The sequence below is a fragment of the Ornithorhynchus anatinus genome, chromosome X5 (genome assembly GCF_004115215.2).
Source record: "Ornithorhynchus anatinus isolate Pmale09 chromosome X5, mOrnAna1.pri.v4, whole genome shotgun sequence".
Taxonomy (NCBI): domain Eukaryota; kingdom Metazoa; phylum Chordata; class Mammalia; order Monotremata; family Ornithorhynchidae; genus Ornithorhynchus; species Ornithorhynchus anatinus.
In genome coordinates this window covers 6,099,068-6,115,655 of record NC_041753.1, presented here as the reverse complement: position 1 = coordinate 6,115,655, position 16,588 = coordinate 6,099,068, and the positions used below count along the sequence as shown (strand labels likewise).

The following is a 16,588-nucleotide window of genomic DNA, read 5'->3' as shown; positions in this document are numbered from 1 at the left end:
TGACCCCGTGACCCCTGCAACCGCGTGTGTCTGTGTGATTTGGGGGTCGTTCATCCCCTCCAAGGCCGAGCTCCAGGAGCCCTGCTCTCCCCGCCCCCCCCCCCACTCAGGACCCCGACTGGGCACCCCTGCCTCCCTCCCCCCACCCCACCTTCGTCCCCACCCTGCCACACCCCGGACTTTGGAACTGCCCCGACTGCCAAAGTTCAAAGATTAACCGGGGAAGGAGGCTGGGGGCTCAGACTGGGAGCAGGGCCTCCCTCCTCTCGCACCCGTGACCTAGTTCAGGTGAGTTCGCCCCCTCCCCTCTCCCCGCAGCCCCCTCCCTTCTCCCTCCCCGCCCCCTCTCTGACCCCTTCCTCGAGGTCCCCGTCCCTATTTTCCATCCTTGGGATCTGGGCATTCAAAACGTTCCCCTCAAGCCGCCTTCTCCCCCAGGTAGGGGGTTTCTCCCCCATACCCCCTGGTTTCTCTCCCAGGCCTGCCCGGAGACCCTCCCTCTTTTCCCCTAACCGGTTGTTTCTTCCCCAGACCGGTCCGAAGACCCTCCCCTTATTCTCCAGGCCGGACCAGAGACCCTCCCCTTAATTTCCCAGGCCGGTCCAGAGACCTATTCTTCCCCAGGCCTGTCCGGAGCCCCTGCCCCCTTTTCCCCTAACCGGTGATTTCTCCCCCAGGCCGGTCCGGAGACCCTCCCCCTTCTTCCTCCGCACCACCCCGGTCGCCCCCCAGCAACATGATTTTGGGGAAGCAGCAGTTGGAAGTCTTGTCCGCCTATCAGTTTGTGTTGTCCTTTCTCTTTATGGGTGAGGCGAGGGCTGGGGAGGGGGCGCCGAGCTCAGGGGACACACGGGGGGGGGGAAGGATGGGGGTGGGACAGGGTCTAATCGTCCAGCCCGACCCCCCCCCCCCCCCTTTTCTGTCTCCCAGGCATTGGCTTTACTCTCCTCCTTGTGTACCTGCTGTTCACTTGGCTGTGGTCCGTTTCGGTCCTCTACCTGATCTGGCTCTACCTGGACTGGGACACCCCGCAGAAAGGTGCGGGGCGACCAACGGGGCTGCTCCTTCTCTGGTAGTGAACTCTCCCGAGCGCTCAGCGCAGTGCTCCGCACGCTGTCAGCCCTCAATAAATACCATCGTATGATGGAGCTCCTTAAGGGCCGGGAACCGGTCCGCTCGTTGCGTTTGGGCCTCTGCTTGGGCAGGGACTGTCCCTCCTTGGTGCTGAATTGTAATTTCCAAGCGCTTAGTACAGTGCTCTGCACGCAGTAAGCGCTCAATAGACTGAATTATCGGCACACCGTCAGCGCTCAATAAATACTACTGATTGATGGAGCTCGTTATGGGAGGGGAACGTCTCCACCGATTCAGTTGTGTTGTACTGTCCCTAGCTCTGCACGTAGTAAGCGTCCTAGAAATAATAATGACGATGGTATTTGTTAAGCGCTTACTATGTGCCGAGCACCATTCTAAGCACTGGGGGAGGGACAGGGTTATCAGGTTGTCCCACGTGGGGCTCACAGTCTTAATCCCCATTTTCCAGATGAGGTAACTGAGGCACACAGTTCACAACCTTGATTGTAAGCAGGGGGCGGGGAGGCAGGAGTTGGGGGAGAGGGAGAAAGTTGGTATGTGTGTATGTATGCATGTGTGTATGTATGCATGTGTGTATGTATGCATGTATGTATGCATGTATGGGGACTTTGTCTCCAACTTCCTCCTCTAGATTCTAGGCCTCGAGGGCGGGAATGGATACTTTAGGCACCTGGGACTGTCTTCGTGCCCTCAGAAGGTGCTCAGTAAATACTTGTTGAGACCCAAATTCTGAAGGTCCTTCTCCCAATCCAGGCGGACGTCCCTCGGAATGGATCAAGGGTTGGAAGATTTGGGAGCACGTGCGAGATTATTATCCCGTCAAGGTGAGAGGGCATCGCCACTACCTCCCCGTCAAGCCGCCACACAACCCATAGAGCCCCGGGTCTGGAGTCAGATGGCTTGAGTTTGAAATCCCACTCTGGCACTTACCTGCTGTGTGACCCTGGACAAATTGCAACTTCTCTGGGCCTCAGTTTCCTCATCTATAAAATGGGGATTCAGCACCTGATTTCCCCCCATCATCTTAGACTGGGGGCCCCGGGTGGGCAGGGATTATCATCATTATTAGCATTAATAATAATGACAACACTTAATAGCAAGCACGCTACTAAGCACTGGGTTGGATACAAGATAAGCACGTTGGACAGTCTCCGTTCCACATAGGGGTCCCAGTCTTAATCCCCATTTTACAGGTGAGGTAACTAAGGCCCAGACAAGCGAAGCAGCTTCCCCAAGGTCCCACGGCAGACAAGTGGCAGACTCGGGATTAGAACCCAAGTCCTCTGTCTTCCAGGCCTGGGGTCTTCCCACGAGCTTCTCACTGTATTCAACCTGATTACCTTGCATCTTACCCCAGTGCTTAGTACAATGCTTGGCACATAGTAAGCACTTTCATTCATTCATTCAATAGTATTTATTGAGCGCTTACTATGTGCAGAGCACTGTACTAAGCGCTTGGGATGAACAAGTCGGCAACAGATAGAGACGGTCCCTGCCGTTTGACGGGCTTACGGTCTAATCGGGGGAGACGGACAGACGAGAACGATGGCGATAAACAGCGTCGAGGGGAAGAACATCTCGTAAAAACAATGGCAACTAAATAGAATCAAGGCGATGTACAATTCATTAACAAAATAAATAGGGTAACGAAAATATATACAGTCGAGCGGACGAGTACAGTGCTGTGGGGATGGGAAGGGAGAGGTGGAGGAGCAGAGGGAAAAGGGGAAAATGAGGCTTTAGCTGCGGAGAGGTAAAGGGGGGATGGCAGAGGGAGTAGAGGGGGAAGAGGAGCTCAGTCTGGGAACGCCTCTTGGAGGAGGTGATTTTTAAGTAGGGTTTTGAAGAGGGAAAGAGAATCAGTTTGGCGGAGGTGAGGAGGGAGGGCGTTCCGGGACCGCGGGAGGACGTGACCCGGGGGTCGACGGCGGGATAGGCGAGACCGAGGGACGGTGAGGAGGTGGGCGGCACACTTAATACCAGTTATTATCTCCCTCATTCCACCTCAACAGAGGGGGCTCCCAATTCCTTCCTTGCTTCCCCGCCCCCGTCTGCTTATGTCCTGCTGTGTGACCCTGGGCAAGTCGCTTCACTTCTCTGTGCCAGTTACCTCATCTGTAAAACGGGGACGAAGACTGGGAGCCTCAGGTGGGATGGGGCCTGTGGCCAACCCAACTACCTTGCATCTATCCCAGCACGTAGTCCAGTGCATGGCACATAGTAAGGGCTTAACAAATACATTATTACCATTATTACTATAACAGATACATTATTACTACTATTTATTACCCCTGGCCTATCCCCCACTCCCTTCCTCTAGCTGGTGAAGACGGCCGAGCTGCCACCCCAGGGGAAGTACATCTTTGGCTACCATCCTCACGGGATCATGTGCATCGGCTGCTTCTGTAACTTCAACACCAACACCACCGGTTTCTCCCGCCTCTTCCCCGGCCTCCGGGTTTCCGTGGCCGGACTGGCCGGTCTCTTCAAGCTCCCGATCTACCGTGACTACCTCATGAGTGTCGGTGAGCTAGGGCCTGGGTCAGAAGACCCGTTGCCTGGGGAACAGAGAGGGGATGCAGCGGAGAAGCCTCTTGCTCTCGAGGAGACAGAGGCTGTGCAAGAGAAGAATCTTGCCCCCGGGAACAAAGGGGGGGATGCAGAGGAGAAGGCTTTCATTCTTGGGGAAATAGAGGCTGTGGAAGAAAAGGCTCTTGCCCTGGGAACAGAGGGGGCTGCAGAAAGGCAGTGTGACCTAGTGGAGAGAGCCTGGACCCTGGAGTCAGAGAACCTGGGTTCTAATCCCGGCTCCGCCACTTGTCTGCTGGGCAGCTTTGGGCAAGTCTTTGAACTTCTCTGAGCCTACTATCCCATCTGGAAAACGGGGATTAAGTCTGTGAGCCCCACGTGGGATATTGACTATGTCCAACCTGATTAGCTTGTATATCCCAGCATCTAGTCCAGTGCCTGGCGCATAGAAAGCAAATGCCATTGAAAAGGGAAAAAAAAATAAAGGGTGCCTCATGGTTACAGGGGCTGTGGAGGAGAAGACCGCTCACTCCTGGGATATGGAGCTGTGGAGGAGAAGGCTCTCTTTCTCTCCTGGGTTACTGGGGCTACAGGGGAAGTAGTGGATAGAGCCCAGGCCTGGGAGTCATAAGGACCTGGGTTCCAATGCTGGCTCTGCCACTTGTCTGCTGAGACCTGGGGCAAGTCACTTCACCTCTCTGTGCCTCAGTTCCCTCATCTGTAAAATGGGGATGAAGACGGTGAGCCTCACGTGGGACAATCTGATGACCCTGTATCTCCCCCAGCGCTTAGAACAGGGCTCTGCACATAGTAAGTGCTTAACAAATACCAACATTATTATTAAATGCTTACTACTTGCCAGACACTGTAATAACAGTGCAGAAGCAGCGTGGCTCAGTGGAAAGACGGGCTTGGGAGTCAGCGATCAGGGGTTCCAATCCCGGCTCCGCCACTTGGCAGCTGTGTGACTTTGGGCAAGTCACTGCACTTCTCTGGGCCTCAGTGACCTCATCTGTAAAATAGGGACTAAGACTGGGACAACCTGATCACTTTGTATCCCCCCCGACGCGCTTAGAACAGTGCTTTGCACATAGGAAGCGCTTAAATACCATTATTATTATTATTTGGTATTTGGTATTACGTGCCAAGCACTGTTCTAAGCGCTGGGGTGGATCAAGTTAGACACAGCCCCAAGTGGGGTTCACGGTCTCCACCCCCATTTTACAGAGGAGGTGACTGAGGATAAGGGAAGTGAAAGGACTGGCCCCAGGTCACAAGGCAGGCAAGTGGGATTGGAAGCCAACTCTCCATCCTTTGGCAGGTCTGTGCCCCGTGAGCAGCGAATCCCTGGACTTTCTCCTGTCCGGTCCCGGGCGAGGCGGCGGGCAGGCCGTCGTCATCGTCGTCGGAGGAGCCAACGAGTCCCTCGACGGCGCCCCGGGCGAACACCGCCTCACTCTGCGCAGGCGCAAGGGCTTCGTGCGCCTGGCGCTGAAGCACGGGTCAGTGCGCAGGCGTCGGGCCAAGAAAGCCTCCGGCGGGGGGGGGTGGAGCTCAAGTGCGCAGGCGCCGCTCCGGGGGGGGGGCAAGTGCGCAGGCGCCGCTCCGGGTGGGCGGGGCTTAGTGACGAAATACCTTTCGAACGTGTCTGCCCGGGCGGCCTACTGACGTTCCCTGCCCTTGGGTCCCCGGTTCGAGACCCGGGCCGGGATAGAATAATAATTATAATTATAATCATAACGACGATATTTGTTAAGCCCTTTCTATGTGCCAAGCACTATTCTAAGCGCTGGAGCACTATTCATTCATTCAGTCGTATTTACTGACCAATTACTGTGCGCAGAGCACTGGACTGGACTAAGCGCTTGGACAGGACAATTCAGCCCCAGAGGAAATCCCCGCCCACAACGGGTTCAAAGTCTAAAAGCTAATGGCGTTTGGGAGAGTCCAATAGAACAGACACATTCCCTGCCCACAACGAGTTTATAGCCTGGGGGTGGGTGGGGTAGACAGATATTAATATAAATTAATTACATATATGGACATAAGTGTAGTGGGGATGGGAGGGGGGATGATTAATAATAATAATGTTGGTATTTGTTAAGCGCTTACTATGATCAGAGCACTGTTCTAAGCGCTGGGGTAGAGACATTCAAAAGATTCATTCAATCGTATCTACTGAGCACTTACTGTGTGCAGAGCACTGTACTAAGAGCTTGTACAGTACAATTCAGGGACAGAGATAATCCCCGCCCACAAAAGGTTGAAAGTCTAAAAGCTAATGGTGTTAAGCGCTTACTATGTGCCAGGCACCGTACTAGGTGCCGAGGTGGATACAAGGTAATCAGGTGGGACACAGTCTTTGCCCCATGTGGGGCTCACTGTCTTAATCTCCATTTTACAGATGAGGTCACTGAGGCACAGAGAAGTTAAGCATCTTGCCCACAGTCACACAGCTGACAAGTGGCAGAGCCAGGATTCGAGCCCATGACCTCTGACTCCCAAGCCAATGCTCTTTCCACTGAGCCACGCTGATTAGACTGTGAGCCCATTATTGGGCAGGGATTGCCTCTATCTGTTGCCGAATTGTACACTCCAAGCGCTTAGTACAGTGCTCTGTACATAGTAAAAACTCAATAAATGCTATTGAATGAATAAAACACAAACACACACACCCACACACAAACTGTACACACGCTGCGGCTAGAAGGGAAATTTCTTGAGGCACAGAAAGGAAAAGGGAAGCAGCGTGGCCTAGTGGATAGAGCCCGGGCCTGGAAGTCAGAAGGACCTGGGTTCTAATTCCGGCTCTGCCACTTGGAAGCAAAGTGGCCTAGTGGATAGAACCCAGCCCTGGAAATCAGAAGGACCTGGGTTCTAATTCCGGCTCTGCCACTTGGAAGCAGCGTGGCCTAGTGGATAGAACCCAGCCCTGGAAATCAGAAGGACCCGGGTTCTAATTCCGACTCTGCCACTTGTCCGCTGTGTGACAGGTCACTGCACTTCCCTGGGCCTCAGTTACTTCATCTGTAAAATGGGGATGAAGATTGTGAGCCCCACATGGGGCAAAGACTGTGTCCCACCTGATTACCTTGTATCCACCCCGGCGCCTAGTACAGTGCCTGGCACATAATAAGCGCTTAACACCGTTAACTTTTAGACTTTCAACCCGTTGTGGGCGGGGATTGTCTCTGTGGCTGAATTGTACCGTCCAAGCGCTTAATACAGTGATCTGCACACAGTAAGGGCTCAGTAAATACGATCGAATGAACATGTGTCAATCTGGGGGGGGTGAAAATAGGCTTGTCCCCCTCCCTTACTGTCCCTCTCCCACAGGGCCTCCCTGGTCCCGGTTTACTCCTTTGGCGAGAACGAGATCTTCTCCCAGCTGGTATTCAAGGAGGGGAGCTGGGCCCGCAGGCTGCAGCAGGTCTTCAAGAACATCATGGGCTTCTCGCCCTGCCTCTTCTGGGGCCGCGGCCTGATCTGGCCCCGCTCCTGGGGCCTCCTGCCCTTCCGCAAGCCCGTCACCACCGTCGGTGAGCATCCCGTCCGGTCGGACCCTTCTTCTCCAGAGAGTTTCACAGGCCCTCCGCCTGGCGGGAGAGCCTGCTTTTCTGCCCCGAGCTGACCTAATCGATCAATAATATTTATTGAGTACTTACGAGGCACAGAGCACTGTACTAAGCCCTTGGGAGAGCGATAATAATAATTGTGGTATTGAGCACTTACTGGGTGCAGAGCACTGTAGTAAGTGCTTGGGAGAGTAACAATTATTATTATTACATTATTATTGAGCACTTACCGTGTGCAAATCACTGTACTTAGTGCTTGGGAGAATAACAATAATAATAATAATTGTATTTATTGAGCACTTGTAAGCAAAGCACTGTACCAAGAGCTTGGGGGAGTAATAATAATAACTGTGGTCTTTGTTAAGCGCTTACTATGGACCGGGCACTGTTCTAAGCCCCGGGGCAGATACAAGATAATCGGATTGGACACAGTCCCTGTCCCATATGGGGCTTACAGTCTTCATCCCCATTTTACAGAGGAGGGAACTGAGGCCCAGAGAAGTGAAGTGACTCGCTCGAGGTCCAAGAGCAGTCAAGTGGCGGAGCCGGCATTAGAACCCAGGTTCCTGTGACTCCCAGACCCACGCTCCATCCTCTAGGCCACGCCGATTCTTATGACGGAATTGGAAGACACGTTCCCTGCCCCAGTGAGCTGACGGTCTAGAGGGGGAGACCGACATTAATCTCTCTCTCTCTCTCTCCCCCTCCTCCCCCCAACCCCTGGCAGTGGGCCGCCCGATCCCGGTTCCCCACAGCCCGAACCCGACCCCGGAGGAGGTTAACCACTACCACCGGCTCTACATGGAAGCCATAGAGGAGATGTTCGAAGAGCACAAGGCCAGCTGTGGAGTCCCGCCCGACAAGCACCTTGTCTTCTACTAAGGGTGTGTGTGTTTGGGGGGGGGGTCCTTCTTCCCCTTCCCACTCAAACACCATTACCTTAAGGACTGCAGCCCCACCTTTACCTCCCCCCGGCCCCGTTTTCCTCAGTCCCTTGTGGAATTCAGGGAGCAAAAGCCCTCTGGGCTTCTATGAGCCACGAGAGTGAGCCCGTCGTATAGACTGTGAGCCCGTCGTCGGGCAGGGATTGTCTCTATCTGTTGCCCAATTGTACATTCCAGGCGCTTAGTCCAGTGCTCTGCACAGAGTAAGCGCTCAATAAATACGACTGAATGAATGAGAGGCGTCTCTGGGGCCACCGAGAGTATGGAATTGAGGGATTGCCCTGAGCCCCGGGAGGGAAGACTTGGCTTTTGCTCGGGCAATAAAGTTGTCTCCCCTGTCATGGATATACACTTAGGCCACGTGTGTGTGTGTGTTCACCTGACCTGTTCCTTTCCAGGAGGGGGAATCGAACACTAACTCCGCCCCTGTGTCATCATGGAAATTGCATCTGCCTCGGGTGTTTGGAGGGGCAGGGGCACATCTAGCCCTTCTCCTCATCCCCTTCCCACCTAGCAAGAAGATGACCTGGAGGGGAACTAACTGGAGAAGGTGGTGGAGGCGAGGCGTGTACGACACGCCAATGGAATCCAGCCTGGGCGACTGTCTCTGTCTCTGATGTTGTGTCTGCCTCTCTCCCTGCCTGTCCTCCCTCCGTCTGTGTCTCTCTCTGCCCCACTGCTAGCTGAGTCGGGGGAGGAGATCGATGGAGCATCGTGGGCAGTAGCGGGAGGGTCACTCACGTGGACCCCTCTTCTCTGAGAATATTCATTCAGTTGTATTTATGGAGCGCTTACTGTGTGCAGAGCACTGTACTTAGCACTTGGGAGAGGACAATACAACAATCCACAGACACACTCCCTGCCCACAATGGCCTTACAATCTAGAGGAGGGGAGACGGACGTCAATGCAAATAAATAAATGACGGATATGGACATAAGTGCTGTGGGGCTGGGAGAAGGGAAGAACAAAGGGAGCAAGTCAGGATGATGCTGAAGGGAATGGGAGAAGAGGAAAGGAGGGGTTTAGTCTGGGAAGGCCTCCTGGAGGAGATGCACCCTCAAGAAGGCTTTGAAGCAGGGTAATTGTCAGATTCATTCAGCCTTACTTATTGAGCACTTACTTTGTGCAGAGCGCTTTACTAAGTGCTCGGGAGAGTACGATACCACAGTAAACAGACACATGCCCTGCCCACAATGAACTTTGAGGAAGGAGGGTGTTGCAGGCCAAGGATTGAAGGCCAAGAGGAAATCTGGGCATAATCACCATGATAATAATAACAGTAATGGAATGATATTTGTTAAGCACTGACTACGGGCCGAGCACTGTTTTAAGCGCTGAGGTAAATACAAGGCAATCGGGTTGGTCACAGTCCCTGTCTTTTGTGGGGCTCACGCTCCCATTCCTCATTTTACTGATGAGGTAACTGAGGCCCAGAGAGATGAAGTGACTTACCCAAGGTCACGCAGCAGTCACGTGGCAGAGCCGGGATTAGAACCCACGTCCTCTGACTCCCAGGCCCGGTCTCTATGCACTAGACCCCGTTGCTTCCCGGCTGTTCCAGTTCACTCTGCTCAGGTAGGAGCGAATCTTTCCTTTCTCTCAGCGCCTCAGATTGATTTTTCTGGTCCCTCAAGACTGTAAGCTCATCGTGGGCAGGGAATTTATTGTAATGTCCTCTCCCAGGTGCTCGGTACAGTGCTCTGCACGTAGAGAGCGCTCAAAAAATACGATCGAATGAATCTCTAACAGGTAAACGACTGTAACTCGTAAAAATTCCCCAGTCGTTTCCTTTCCCGAATGACAAGAGGAGGACAACTTGTTTTCCCTGAGCTAGCCAAACTGCTGCAAAACAGTCGGTGGTGGAAAAAGAACAGCCAGACCCATTTCCTTTAGTAAAATTCACACCTCCTGTGAAGAGACAAACAAAACAGTTGGGACTCCTGGCCATCCGCATGTTTGCATTGGCTTTGAGAGGGGCGTGACCATCCCATTCTCCGGGAATATTTGAGTTATCTTGCCATGGGGCAACGGGAGGGGTGGGGTCTGGCAAAGAAAGGAAGAGGCCTCCAATTTGGACTGTATTGATTGTGATAGCATTCTATAGGAGTAACTGACAGGTAAATCATTCCGCCGCATGGACCTTCGAATGCGCACCCCTCTGAGAGGGATGATGTGGGGGGCCTGGATTAGGGGCGGAGCGGGGCCTTCAGATGGCTCCATTTCCCCCAGAGAAGGGAGCTAAGCTCTTAGGTAGGAAGCAGCTTGGCCTGGTGGAAAGAGCATGGGCCTGGGAGTCAGTAGGACCTGGCTTTTAATCCCAGTTCCGCCACATAATACTAATAATAATGATAGAATTTGTTAAGCACTTACCAAGTGTCCAGTTCTAAATACAAGGTAATCAGGGTGGGCACCATCCCTGTCCCACATGGGCTCTCACTCCCAATCCCCACCTTACAGATGAGGTAACTGAGGCCCAGAGAAATGAAGTGACTTGATCAAGGTCACACAGCAGACAAGAGGCAGAGCGGGGATGAGAATTCGAAGGTCCATGTGGCAGAATGATTTACTTGTCAGGTACTCCTATGGAACACTATCACAGTCAACACAGTCCAAATCGGAGGCGTCTTCCTTTCTTTGCCTTCGGACTCCCAGGCCCGTGTTTTATCCACTAGGCCATGTCTGCTGTGTGACCGTGGGCAGGTGACATCACCTCTCTGGAGCGCAGTTACCCCATCTGTAAAATGGGCATTAAGACCATGAGACCTATATGGGACATGAACCGGAACGAACTTGATTATTGAGGGAACTACCCCAGCGCCAGGTTGTCAACTCACTGTGAGCAGGGAACGTGTCTATTCTATTGTCCTCTCCCCAGCGCTTGGAACAGTGCTCCGCACACGGTAAGCTCTCAGTAAATACAGCCGACAGATGGTTCAGCTACAGTGCCTGGCCCCTCGTAAGCCCTTAACCAATACCCTAAAAAAAATCACGACAAGTGAACAGCAACGCAGAGCACACAGTTGAGATGCTTATGTCAGTGGGATATCGGGGCGAGGTGGGTATGAGAGGGCGTTTAACACAAACCAGATAATTTGGAGAGTCTGTTGACAAACCAGGTGGCTGAAGAAAATCGGAGCAATGTGCTTTTTGGCAAATGCATGTGTAATGTGTGCTCGCCCACCCAGAACCAGATGCTTAGTAGCATCAGTTTTCGGAAGAAAAATCCCAACAGGGACTGTGGGTCTGGTCCAGATTGACCAAAATCCAGCAAACATCAGACAGGCTAGCCTTCTGATTCGTTCCTGTCTGGGGTGTGAAGCGTAATAATAGTAATAATAATAATCATGGTACTAGCTAAGTGCTTACTATGTGACAAGAATTGTTCTTCCTACTAAGCTGCTTCTCTAGAGACAATCCTGACCCAACAAAGAGCTCACAGTCTAAAGGCGGGAGACAGTCTACAAAACAAAGCAAAACAAGGTCGAGGGAGGGAGGGGGGCAGAGTGTCCATCTCTGTCTCAGTCCCTCCATCTTTCTGCTGACCTCTTCCCATCCGTCCGCCTTTCCCCATCCCCTCACTCTTCTGCTCTATTTCCCCAGGTCACTAAATCCGCTGGGCCAAGGGTGGGCCGGCTGGTGAAGGGGGGAGGAGGAGGGAGTCGGGAAGGGTCTCAGTTTTGGGGGGACCGGGGCGGGGTGGGGAGTCCCTAACGTCAATAATAAACAATAATGATGGGATTTGTTAAGTGCTTACTATGTGCCAGGCACTGTACTAAGCCCTGGGGTGGATACAAATAAACCAGGTTGGATGCAAGTCCCGCTCCCATGTGGGGCTCACAGTCTCCATCCCCGTTTTACAGATGAGGAAACCGAGGCACAGAGAAGTAAAATGACTTGCACAAGGTCACACAGCCCCCCCCCCCCCCCCCCGACAGTGTAGGAGCATGGAGGAGCATGGCCCAGTGTAGAGTCCAGGCCTGGGAGTCAGAAGGCCCTGGGTTCTAATCCCGGCTCTGCCGCTTGTCTGCTGGGTGACCCTGACCAAGTCACTTCACTTCTCTGGGCCTCAATTCCCTCATCCGTCGAATGGTGATTAAGACCGTGAGCCCCATGTGGGACAGGGAGTGGGTCCAACCCGATTAGCTTGGACCTCCCCCAGCGCTTAGATCAGTGCCTGGCACATAGTGAGCGCTTAACAAATACCATAGAAAAAAGAGAGAGAGGGTGGAGTTTGGGGGTCGGCGGAATAAAGGGGTCGAGGCTACAGCAGCACTTGGAGCCGCTGGGGTTGGAGCACCCACATTGCCAGAGACGTCCCCCCAAACTCTGGAACTGAACCCCCAATTCTCTGCGGATCCGTCCCGGATTTTTGCCCCCCAGACCCTCCCCAGGATCCAGATCCCGCTCTTGCCAAGGTATAGGGGTCGTGCGGGATGGGGGGAGGAGGGAAGGGAGGAAACCCCCCAGAGGAAGGGGGCTCCAACCGTGTCCCCCCCCGGCCTTCCCTGCCATCACCCCCCGTCCACAATAATTGAGGGAAGGGGGCGATTTCCTCTGCTGTCGGAAAGGCTCCCCTTCCCCTCACCCCCCGGCAACGGATCCAATAAGAAGAAGAATTAAGAATAATAATGACGGTATTGGTTAAGCGCTTACTATGTGTCAAGCACTGTTCTAAGCGCTGGAGTAAATACAGATAAGCAGGTTGCCCCACGAGGGGTTCACAGTCCTACTCCCCATTTCACAGATGAGGGAGCTGAGGCCCAGAGAAGTGAAGTGGCTCGCCTAAGGCCACACAGCAGACAAGTGGCGGAGGCGGGTTAGAACCCACGACCTTTGCCTCCCAAGCCTGGGCTCTTGCCACTAAGCCATGCTACTTCTGCATCCAACACCCTTGACCCCCGGTGGGGACATCCCCTTCCCCAAACCCCAGCATCCCCCAGAGAAAGGGACAGAGCCTGAGGACAGGAAAGGGAGGCCGGACCGTCTCACTTCCTCACTGGCCGCCCCCCACCTCGACCAAGGCCCCCCATCACTTTGGCCTCTGTCTCTCCCCCATCTCTGTCTCGCCCTCCGTCACTGAGCCCTCCTGCTTGTCCGCCCTCTCCATCTCCCCTCCTCTGCCCACCAGCTGCTGCCTCACTTTCTCCATTTCCATCTCTGGCCCCTCGGAGCCTCCCTTCTCCCTCTCTTCCCTCGGCTCAGACCCTAGGCGGCCCAGAGACGGAGTGGCTGGGGACGGGGGTCGGGGAGGGGAAGGGGTCACACTTGGGTCCATTTATAGCTCTGGGGGCGGCAGGGATGGTTTTGGCAAGAGATGAGGTATGGGTGTCGGAGCTGGGTCTTCCTGTCTCTAGCGGCCTCTCTGACTCTCTTTATCAGTCTCGCTGGGCTCCTCTTGCTTTCTTTTATGGTATTTGTCGAGCGCTTACTGCATGCCAGGCACCGTACTAAGCGCTGGGCACGATAGGTTGGACGCAGTCCCTATCCCCCCTGGGCTCCGTCTTCATCCCCATTTTACAGATGAGGTAACCGAGGTCCAGAGAAGTGTAGCGACTTGCCCAAGGTCACGCAGCAGACAAGGGGCAGAGCTGGGAATAGAACCCAGGTCCTTCTCACTATCTTGGTACAGATTCCCCTCACCTCTCACAGTCCCCTAGGGCCTCCCTGGCTTCAATCCTCCTTTCTTTCCTTCCCTTACCTCAGAGGTGGTTGATTCTTAAAGCTGTGGGCAGACCAGATCTTAGCCCCGGGGGCAAACAGGATTGATGCCTCCCATCCGAGGAAACGGGAGCGGGTGGGCAGAGACTGGTTGAGCAAGAATGGGAGATGGGATATGAAGGGGCACTGATAAAAAAAAGTTCTGGAAAATAAGATGGAAGTCTAACACGCCATTAATCCATCGATCATACGTCTTGAGCGCTTACCGTGTTCTGCTGAGCACTGGAACAAGTGGTTGGGTGAGTCCAACATAAACTGAGTTGGTAGACGCAGCTTCTGTCAACGAGTCTAGACTGGGATACAGACATGGGTGTGAATAAAGAGCTAACGGAAACGCGCCCGATGACTTGAATGAACCGGATGCGTTCAAATCCGCAGGCCACCTTCGTCCCATCCTCCTCTCCCCTTCCCGGACCCTGACCCTTGCCCCCCGACCCCACCCCCTCCCAGGTGGCGCCGGCGTCGGTGCGTGCGATGGACACGGGGGAGACGGCGCTGGCGCCGTGGGAGCGGGCCCAGGGCGAGGCCGGTCACCTGCACCGCTTCTGCAGCCAGCCGGTCAAGCGCAGGCCCCCGGGGGTCAGGGTGGCCCGGCTCACGCGCGACGACCGGCTCCGACCGCGGGACCTCGAGAAATACCGCCTCATCGCCAAGCGGGTGACCCCTTCCCTCTCCCACCCCCTTCTTTGCCGCCTCCTCTTCCTTCTCCTTCCCTCCTTAATATTAGTAACGTTGATGGTATTTGTTAAGCGCTTACTATGTGCCGGGCACTGTTCTAAGTGCTGGAATAGATACAAGGTGATCAGGTTGTGCCACGTGGAGCTCACGGTCCTCATCCCCGTTTTCCAGAGGAGCACACTGAGGCCCGGAGAAGTTAAATGACTTGCCCAAAGTCACCCAGCGGGATGAGAACCCACGACCTCTGACTCCCCGGGCTCTTTCCACTAAGTCACGCTGCTTCTCTGCCCCTTCCCCTTCTTTCCCCCTCCTCTTCCTTCTCCCCCCTACTTTTCCTCTTCCTCCTAATAATGATAATAGTATTCGTTAACTACTTACTACGTGCCAAGGACTGTTCTAAGCGCTGGGTCCCTCCCTCCCCCGCTGCCCCCCCTCCTTCCCTGCCCCTTTTCCCCCTCCCCTCCCTCCCGGGCCCCGGCCTCGGCCTCTCCTCGGTGACCCAGGCGCCCGTCCCCCCCCCCCCCCCCCGGTCAGGGCATCCTGCAGTTGCGTTCCCGGGGTGTCGGAGCCGCTGGCGAGGCTGCGGCCGGTCCCGGCGGCCCTGCGGGCCCCGCTGCCGCCGTTGGAGCTCCTGGAGGAGACGTCGGGGGACGTGTGGCGGCTGCTGCAGGATCCCCGCCGTCCAGCGGGACGTCCTGCCCGGCGGCGCCATCGTCCAGGACTGGCAGCCCCTCCGGCCCTGCCGGGGCAACCTGCGGCCGCCGTCCGGGAGCGGGCCCGGCCCCGGCTGGTCACCCTGTGCGGCCGCCCCTTCCCCGTCCCGTTGGGCGGCGACGGGTCCCGACGGCGGACGCCTTCGGCGGGGTCGCGGCCCGGGTCCGCGGCCAGCCGCTCGGCCATCTCGAGAGGCTGGTCCCGACCCGCGCCGGCCACGATGTCGCCTGCCAGCTCTCCCTGGCCCCGGACCTCTGGCCGCCTTCTGCCAGGTTGCCCTGGGCCTCGAGCTGAACAAGGGCCACTCCAGTTCTGCTGGAGGTAGACATCTAGGCCCAGGCCTCGGCCCCGGCCCTTCCGGGGGAGATGAAGCCCTCCGGGCAGCTCCTCCTGAATGCCCCCCACCCCCAACTATCCCCTTCCCGACCCTTCCCCCCAGGCTCCTCGCCCCCCACCCCACCCCACCTCTTCCTGAGTCTCTGGGCCTCTTTCTCTCCTCGCCCCCGGCCACAGTTTGACCCTTTTTCTACTTCTGGGTCTGCCTCCTCCCCTCCCACTTTGCTACCTTTCTTTTTTCTCTCCCCTTGGTCTTCCCCCCACCCCATCATCGCCCCCCCCCTTTATCTTTTCCCCGTCCTCCGGGGCTTCTCCAGCCCTATAAACAACCCTCCCCGTCCCCACTCCATCCTCTCCCTCTTTGTGTACCCCAAAATGTGCAATACATAGTAAGAGAAAAGCTGCAAATGAGATAAATTTCGAACGTCAACAACTGGAGAGTCCCTCAGCCTGCCCCCTGCCCCCGAAACCTGCTTCCACCAGATCTCGACTCTCCCCTCGCTGCCCCCAACTAGGGGGAGAACGGCCAGAAGGCCGGACTCTCCATTCAGGGCGTCCGATGTGGGGGGGACAGGATGGGGTCTCTAGCCTCTGCTCGGGCACACCCTTTGTGGTGGTGGCTCCTCTGCACCCTCCACTTTTAACTCTTTTCCCCAATCCATTGTACCTCTCCCCCTGGTCCCTTCCCACCCTCAATTCACCACGTACCCACCTCTCCATCTTACCTTTTCCCTCTCCTCACCTCCTCCCTTGCCCCCATGGACTTTAACATTCTCCCCACCTGGAGTCCCCCCGGCAGGTCTCCCCACTCCAGGGGTACCCCAGCTCCTCACATTTATCTCCTCCTTATTCACCACCTCACTTTGATTTACCCTCTCCAAAAGGTGTATTGCAATAAAAAGCACCCACTCTCTCCTCTTCCTATCTCTCCGTGTTTCTCTGGGGCGAGAGGGAGGCGGGTGGGGGAAACTGAGTCGGTCCTCGCCACTCCTCCTGGG

General features: G+C 55.2%; 2 protein-coding genes across 3 annotated transcripts; both read left to right on the top strand.

Moving 5' to 3' along the window:
• Positions 1 to 168: 168 nt before the first annotated feature.
• Positions 169 to 8,492, top strand: MOGAT3 (monoacylglycerol O-acyltransferase 3). Of its 2 annotated transcripts, XM_029055750.2 has the most exons (8): positions 169 to 288; positions 678 to 806; positions 931 to 1,038; positions 1,849 to 1,919; positions 3,416 to 3,620; positions 4,946 to 5,126; positions 6,961 to 7,163; positions 7,927 to 8,492. In XM_029055750.2, exons 2-8 carry the CDS (start codon positions 737 to 739, stop codon positions 8,079 to 8,081), a joined length of 993 nt encoding a protein of 330 aa, XP_028911583.1. In that variant the 5' UTR covers positions 169 to 288; positions 678 to 736; the 3' UTR covers positions 8,082 to 8,492. The 2 variants fall into 2 exon arrangements, with proteins under 2 accessions (XP_028911583.1, XP_028911584.1); XM_029055751.2 differs by lacking the exon at positions 169 to 288 and having other exon boundaries at positions 383 to 806.
• A 5,844-nt stretch (positions 8,493 to 14,336) lies between these two features.
• NAT16 (N-acetyltransferase 16 (putative)) lies at positions 14,337 to 15,548 on the top strand. The gene is given in 4 exon segments (XM_029055553.1): positions 14,337 to 14,515; positions 15,211 to 15,296; positions 15,299 to 15,385; positions 15,388 to 15,548. Coding segments are annotated over 4 exon segments (513 nt in total).
• The last annotated feature ends 1,040 nt before the right edge of the window (positions 15,549 to 16,588 follow it).

Bases quoted from the DNA above. Each gene is read 5' to 3' on its own strand.
- MOGAT3 (XM_029055750.2), top strand. From the start codon at position 737: ATGATTTTGGGGAAGCAGCAGTTGGAAGTCTTGTCCGCCTATCAGTTT. The intron at 807-930 runs GTGAGGCGAGGG...TCTGTCTCCCAG, and splicing joins GTTGTCCTTTCTCTTTATGG to GCATTGGCTTTACTCTCCTC. The intron at 5,127-6,960 runs GTCAGTGCGCAG...CCTCTCCCACAG, and splicing joins CGCCTGGCGCTGAAGCACGG to GGCCTCCCTGGTCCCGGTTT.